Below are 7,133 nucleotides of genomic sequence, written 5' to 3' on the forward strand. Positions count from 1 at the left end.
GCGGACAAAACTTCACCTCCCGGCATCCTGTGCTGCCAAAACTTCACCTCCCGGCAGCCTGTGCGGCCAAAACTACACCTCCCGGCATCCTGTGCGGCCAAAACTACACCTCCCGGCAGCCCGTGCGGCCAACACTACACCTCCCGGCATCGGCCAAAACTACACCTCCCGGCAGCCTGTGCGGCCAAAACTACACCTCCCGGCAGCCTGTGCGGCCAAAACTGCACCTCCCGGCAGCCTGTGCGGCCAAAACTACACCTCCCGACAGCCTGTACGGCCAAAACTACACTCCGTGGCATCCTCTGTAGTTTGAACTACATCTCCCGGCATCCTCTGCGAACGGAACTTCTCCTCCCGACATCCTGTGAATTCTTCCAACTTTATTGTTCGCTGCGTGGACAGTGCACATTGAGACTGGAATGTATACACAATGATATTCCCATTATTATTATTATATACATATTATGTTAAAATGAGAATGATGGAAGAAGCACACAGGAGCCTTTCTGTAAGTAACTTACGTTGTATTTAAAGCATTAGAGCAGGTATAAGCTTAACGGGACGTTTCAGGGCAGACACGTCCTCTCCTCAGACCGGTACACCTTTGTATGGTAATAATAATAATAGCATGTTCTGGTATAGCGCTGCTATTTGTACGTAGCGGTTTAGAGACATGTTGCAGGCACAAGTCCCTGACCTGTGGAGCTTACAATCTATGTTTTTGGTGCCTGAGGCACAGGGAGATAAAGTGACTTCCTCAAGGTCAGAAGGAGCCGACACCGGGAATTGAACCAGGTTCAAACTCGGTGCCAGTCAGTGTCGTTACTCACCGAGCCGCTCCTTCTCTGATCTGGTCTAAGGAAAGGACGTGTCTGCCCTGATACATCCAATTATGCTTATACCTGCTCTAATGCTTTAAATACAAAGTAAGTTACTTACAGAAAGGCTCCTGTGTGCTTCTTCCATCATTCTCATTTTTGCATGTCCACTTGGATCCAGCTTTGAGACGCCGGGATCAGCAGAGGGTGAGTACCAGGGAGGAAAGTATTGTCATATTTTTTCTATAAATAACGGTGTGCGACTCCTCCAACCCCCTTTTTCAATTAATTAAGTCAATGTTGTAAATAATGATTCTTCTAATAATTTGTTTTATTATTTGAGCAGTTAAGAAAACAGTGTCCCCCTCTCTGCTTTCTCCCTGATATAAGTTCTCTTCTCCCAGGAAAGGTTGATAGGAAGATTCGCTGCTGGTGCCAGGCTTAGGTCCCTGAGGCAGGGAGGAAAGATTACCTTTCCATTGAGTAATTCTTATTGTAATAACATGGACCGTCACGTGAGTTAGACTGTCGTCCCAGTGAGTGAAACTCGTCCCAATGAGACTCATCCAGTGAGGGAGACCGTCCCATTGATGCTGTCATCCAGTGAGTGAGACCCGTCCCATTGAAGCTGTCATCCAGTGAGTGAAAATCGTCCCAGTGAGACTGTCATCCATTGAGGGAGACCTCTTTCCCTGAAATGAGTGACACTGCCCTTTTATGAGTGAGCCTATTCTGTGTGCGTACCCCCCATGAAAGGCCGAGCGTGTATCCTCTTCAGAACATGTCTTCTCTGAAATAAATCACTTGTGACATCTGGTTTTAAACCTTCCTTTATTTCTGCATTCAATCACACACTTCATTTCCAAGACTCTTCTGACCCAATGTCAATAAATTAGAGAAAGTACACATGAAATTACTACAAATCGGACCTTGTGACAGGATCCCGGGGTAACATTGCAAGCCCCCAACTCCCCTCTGAACAGAAGCACCCCTGGAGGCTCAAATCTCCAACCTGGACTTCCCACCTTGTGGGACCTTCACGTGTGACATTGTAGAGCACACAGGTATAGAGTCAACCAAGAGTGAGACTGTCGTCCCGTGTACATTTCCTGGATTTCATTTTGGGGACGGGTTTCAGAAGGATAAACACAGAGCGGGGGGGCATCACGTGGTCATCAGCCATGGAATGTGCAGCAAATACAAGAACAACATCACAAAATTGAGATCTTGAATATTCACTTCAAGGTCTTCATTCTACACTGCAGAGAGGTGTGAGGTGACCAGGGAAGATGGCAGTGTACGGAGACCCCATATTAACCCTGGGTTTTACCTCTGCTGTAACTGAATGACCACACTCCCTCGCTGCCACCCTGTCAAATGCCAGGTGCAGGTTCAGGAAGAGATCAGATCTGCGTTCCACCCCGACTCATTTTTGTGACAAATGCACCCACATTTGAAACACTGAAAAATGTACAGCAGATACCTGCATCAGTTTGGAATCTCCATACACCGCAGCCTTTGTGACCCTTTACATGCAGTCTTCTGAATCCCAATGGTATAAATTCATCATTGCGGACTGCTTTCTGTGCGTTTTCCTGAATGATATTTATAAACTCTCACACCTCAACACTTCAGCCTGCAGAGCAGAGCTCTTCAACTAGTTCTCCAAATGGGGCAAGATCAAAAAAAAACATTTAGAAGTTGACGTGCCAAAAGTTTATTGTAATGAAATGTATTATATTTCATCCTTTTGCCAGCAGAACATCTGCACCATATATTATATTTACATTTAATTAATTTACAAGTGAGCTTCAGTTTGAACAAACTGCACTTGGCTTCCTAAGGAGTTGCTATGAAACTAGCCGGAGCAGAGAGCCCGTGTGGGGCACCAGTCAAAGAGCCCCATGGCCGCCAGTTGGACAGCCTTTGTGGGGCACCAGTTGAAGAGCCCCATGGCCGCCAGTTGGATAGCCTTTGTGGGGCACCAGTTGAAGAGCCCCATGGCTGCCAGTTCAGGAGCCCATGTGGGGCACTAGTTGAAGAGCTCGGGTGTAGAGGTAACACTTGAGACACTTAGCACCCAGTCATATTTGGGGAGGACACCTGTGACCCCACAATACTTGATAACCATTTAATTTCACACCCCGGGAGGCTTTAATGTCAGTTTCCCGGGTTTGATCCCCGTTAAGCTGCCTAGTTTACATTTCAAGTTCAAACAGTTTAATATATTATTAACACACAATTCTAATGGCGAATACATCAACGTATCAGTCTTCAGTTGGTCCAGTAAAGGTTAGCACAAGAAAGAATAAGATGGTATCTCAATAATATGCCGTCTCCATGCCCAGAGAGGCGGATCCTACCTTACATGATAAGCAGGGGGAAGATATCTACGCGCACCTCGTCTCAATATTAAATCACTATACACAAGGATTGTGTAACAGAAACAGCTTTACTACGGACCTTAAACCTCTACCCCCCCATATAATCATGCTGTGATATAAAATGGTGCCGAGTATATCCACAAACTAGAACGGATTTCTCACAGAACGAGAACCAGATTAGGGCGATTGAAAACTGTAACTGAACCCCCCCCCTTTAAAAAAATCCATTATAGGAGGGACTGTATATTGTACAGCTTCTTCATTATCTGGGAGTGAATTGATGTATTGGCAGCTTGCTATTGGCATGAGGTTTGGCAGCCATTTTGTTTCCCCTAGAGGGGAATTTAAACTCAGTAACTTCACCAGTAAGTATATCAGGAACTGGCCTATTCCGCTTGGAGCCTGGTACTGATAACAGCACCAGTAAACCAGCAATACATGGGCTAATACCACAATACTAGGAGCGTGCTCAACAACACACAGTCAGCAGTCCATAATGCCCGAGCTCATCTTCCCCACCTCTCTGCTTTGAAGGCGGCCATATTAAGAGTTACCAATAAGAATTTTCAACCACAAAATAAAGTACGGAGCGCTTCAGTCAATATGTTAAACGAGGTTATGGGGGGGGGGGGGGAGATTATAAATTAAACTAAAAGGAGGGGGATTCCAGAAAGCTCCTTGTTCAAGTGACACAGCCTCGGGAAAAGGGAGCAATTAGAATTACCGAGGCAGGAGAGACACAGGGAGCCCCCCCCCCCCCCCCCGGGGATCACGCAGGAAGTCTCCCCGTCCCCAGGCAGGGAGTCCCCCCCACCCCGGGGATCAGTGTGTCCGAGGCTGGAAGGGAACTTACACCCCCACTCCACCAATGTATTAGGGAACGTTAACGCCTTCACTGCCGGCAGGGTGAGCACTATCTTCACATTATACATACACAAATATATATATATTATATATGTTTGCATATTATTTGGGTGTAACCGGGAGAGTAAAGACAGAGATGGCCACATGAAGAAACACAGCGCCAAGCAGGTACGTTTCCTTACACTTTCTCCAATCAGAGGCCACATAAGCCACGTTTCTGTCCTCACAGGGACCTTCCCCAGACTGAGCCACACAAACGCAGAGCATATGGCCACGTCCCTGGGCACGATCCTTCCCATATTGGGGGGGGGGGGTTATTTCCGAGCGCCGGACACATTTCCAGTTATTGTACATCCCATATGGACATTGAATGTACTATTTCAGCGTGCGCACGTATTTGGGGAGGGCTTGTTAGGGACTCTGGGTGATCGCTGTCATTACACAAATAAATAAAAGCCTTTATATAGCAGCACTGGCAATTTATATGTCTGATGCCCGAACTGAGCTTTCCGGGATTGCGTATTCTTAAACTTGGTCATTTACCTCGTTTTCCCCCTACAGAATGCGGGGCCCCCACAGAGAGCGGGCGCGGGGCCCCCACAGAGAGCGGGCACGGGGCCCCCACAGAGAGCGGGCGCGGGGCCCCCACAGAGAGCGGGCGTGGGGCCCCCACAGAGAGCGGGCGCAGGGCCCCACAGAGAGCGGGCGCGGGGCCCCCACAGAGAGCGGGCGCGGGGCCCCCACAGAGAGCGGGCGCGGGGCCCCCACAGAGAGCAAGCGCGGGGGCCCCAAGAGAGCGGGCGCGGGGCCCCCACAGAGAGCGGACGCGGGGCCCCCACAGAGAGCGGGCGCGGGGCCCCCACAGAGAGCAAGCGCGGGGGCCCCAAGAGAGCGGGCGCGGGGGCCCCCACAGAACGCGGGCTAATTTCCGGGTGATTGTGTTCGTATTGTCAGCGTTTGCGTGGCTTTGCCCTGGGGAAGGTCTATGTGAGGCCCGGTTACTGCCCTGGGGAAGGTCTCCGTGAAGCCCGGTTGCTGCCCTGGGGAGGGTCTCGGTGAGGCCCGGTTACTGCCCTGGGGAGGGTCTCGGTGAGGCCCGGTTACTGCCCTGGGGAAGGTCTCTGTGAGGCCCGGTTACTGCCCTGGAGAAGGTCTCTGTGAAGCCCGGTTACTGCCCTGGGGAAGGTCTCTGTGAGGCCCGGTTACTGCCCTGGGGAAGGTCTCTGTGAGGCCCGGTTACTGCCCTGGGGAAGGTCTCTGTGAGGCCCGGTTACTGCCCTGGGGAAGGTCTCTATGAGGCCCGGTTACTGCCCTGGGGAAGGTCTCTGTGAGGCCCGGTTACTGCTCTGGGGAAGGGCTCTGTGAGGCCCGGTTACTGCCCTGGGGGGTGAACAGATTTACAATTCCCTTCATACATAGGCTGTGCTTATAGTGCCGTCGCGCCGCTTCTACTATAAGCGCACGAGACAGCGGCAATACATTTGTTTTGCCGCGACATTGCGTCGCGGGCACTATAAGCGCAGCCTAAGTGTTTCGAGGTGGGCCTGCGTATGAGTATACATCAATATATATCTATCACTGGGCTGTGTTTCCCATTGCCCTCCTAAGGATATCTTATAAATTTCAGTTCAAAACTGGTCCTTAATAACTATTGTAGTCTGCAAACTAGAGACCGTTAGTCTGAAACTCCCATCACTTGTGGCGCACTTGCGTTGGGGACGCGCGCGTGCACACACACACACACACACACACACACACACACACACACACACACACACACACTACAGCGCCATGTAGGGTAGCAGTCTCACAAAGATTCTATTGGAGGCCACATAATCCATTAACATTCTGTGCACTGCGATACAGTCATTGTGAGTCTGCGGACCTGCGTGGCACATACTTGTGGCGTGTGCTTGATATGTCCTTGGGAATGTATCTATTACTCTATTTCATACGTTGCACACGCCCAATGATTCCGATCTCCTCCAGCTCCCGATACTCTGTGGGTCACGCACTTACACGCCACTGTCACTTACGCACCATGTTACTTGCACGCCACTGTCACTTACGCACCATGTCACAGGGGAAGGGGAGATCCAAAACACGAGTAAACTACTAGGGAACGGCGGGTGGGAGGTGACCTTCCAACCCCAGGGAATGTACGTCTCGTGGCTCCTTCGCCCCATCGCTCACATCTGGTTGGAGTAGCCATAGTTTGGCGTGGCCGAGTACTGAGGCTCGTTCTGCATCATGGCGCCTTGGGCGGCCCCCATAGCTGCGTTCTGAGCCGCGTCCTGCACGTGAGGGTTCTTCCATGCTCCCGTGGTCCACTCCTCCTGCGCCTTGCTCATGCTGCCCCCCGCTCCACGGTAAAACTTGTGCACCTGTCAGGGGCATTTATTTACTTGTGTGTGCTTCTTTGTTCATCCATCTATCTCCCCCCCTCTCTCCTCCATCTTTCAATCAATTCCTCCCTCCGCTCCACCCATCTCTACTTCCCTCCCTTCCTCCATCCATCTCTACCACCCTCCATCTCCCCATCTTTACCTCTGCCACTTCTCCCGCCATCTCTACTACCTTCCATCAACTGATTCCCCCAATCCATCCACTTCTCCACCATATCTGTACCCCCTCCCTCCCCTTCATTCCTTACAAGTTGCGCAGATACAACAAATCATTTACAGCCATTCATTCTGTGGCATTAAGCGCCCTGATTGGGACGCGATCCCTGAACCGCCATCCCCTAGCTCAGTACCTTGGTAAGGGCCACGAAAGAGAAGATGGCCACAGCTGTGAACATGATGGTCGGGATCAGCATCACCACCGCAGCGCCCACATTCGTACCAAAGAAACCAATTGTGGCAATCCAGCCACTGAAAGGGGGGAGAGAGGAAGGGCGAAGAGAGAGTCGGGGAAGGAGGAGGAAGAAGAGGAGAGAACCGTCATTCAGGTGACAAAGAGATACATGTTTCAAATAATCCAAGTGTGCGCTCCAACATCGAGTCACACCGACAGTGAAGTGGAAGACTTCTACCATGAAATCTACCAACTTAAATATACGAGGGAA

The 7,133-nt window shown here is 50.7% G+C and overlaps 1 protein-coding gene across 1 annotated transcript in view; it reads right to left on the reverse strand.

Moving 5' to 3' along the window:
• Window positions 1–1,630: 1,630 nt before the first annotated feature.
• SCAMP5 (secretory carrier membrane protein 5) overlaps window positions 1,631–7,133 on the reverse strand; it is a 40,090-nt gene continuing 34,587 nt past the window's right edge. The window contains exons 6-7 of the mRNA XM_075575920.1: window positions 6,822–6,939; window positions 1,631–6,450 (exon numbers count right to left, since the gene is read on the reverse strand). Of these exons, the coding sequence (XP_075432035.1) occupies window positions 6,256–6,450; window positions 6,822–6,939 (313 nt within the window). The 3' untranslated portion in view covers window positions 1,631–6,255. The remainder of the gene's footprint in view (window positions 6,451–6,821; window positions 6,940–7,133) is intronic.

The sequence above is a fragment of the Ascaphus truei genome, chromosome 18, assembly GCF_040206685.1.
Source record: "Ascaphus truei isolate aAscTru1 chromosome 18, aAscTru1.hap1, whole genome shotgun sequence".
In the NCBI taxonomy this organism is placed as follows: domain Eukaryota; kingdom Metazoa; phylum Chordata; class Amphibia; order Anura; family Ascaphidae; genus Ascaphus; species Ascaphus truei.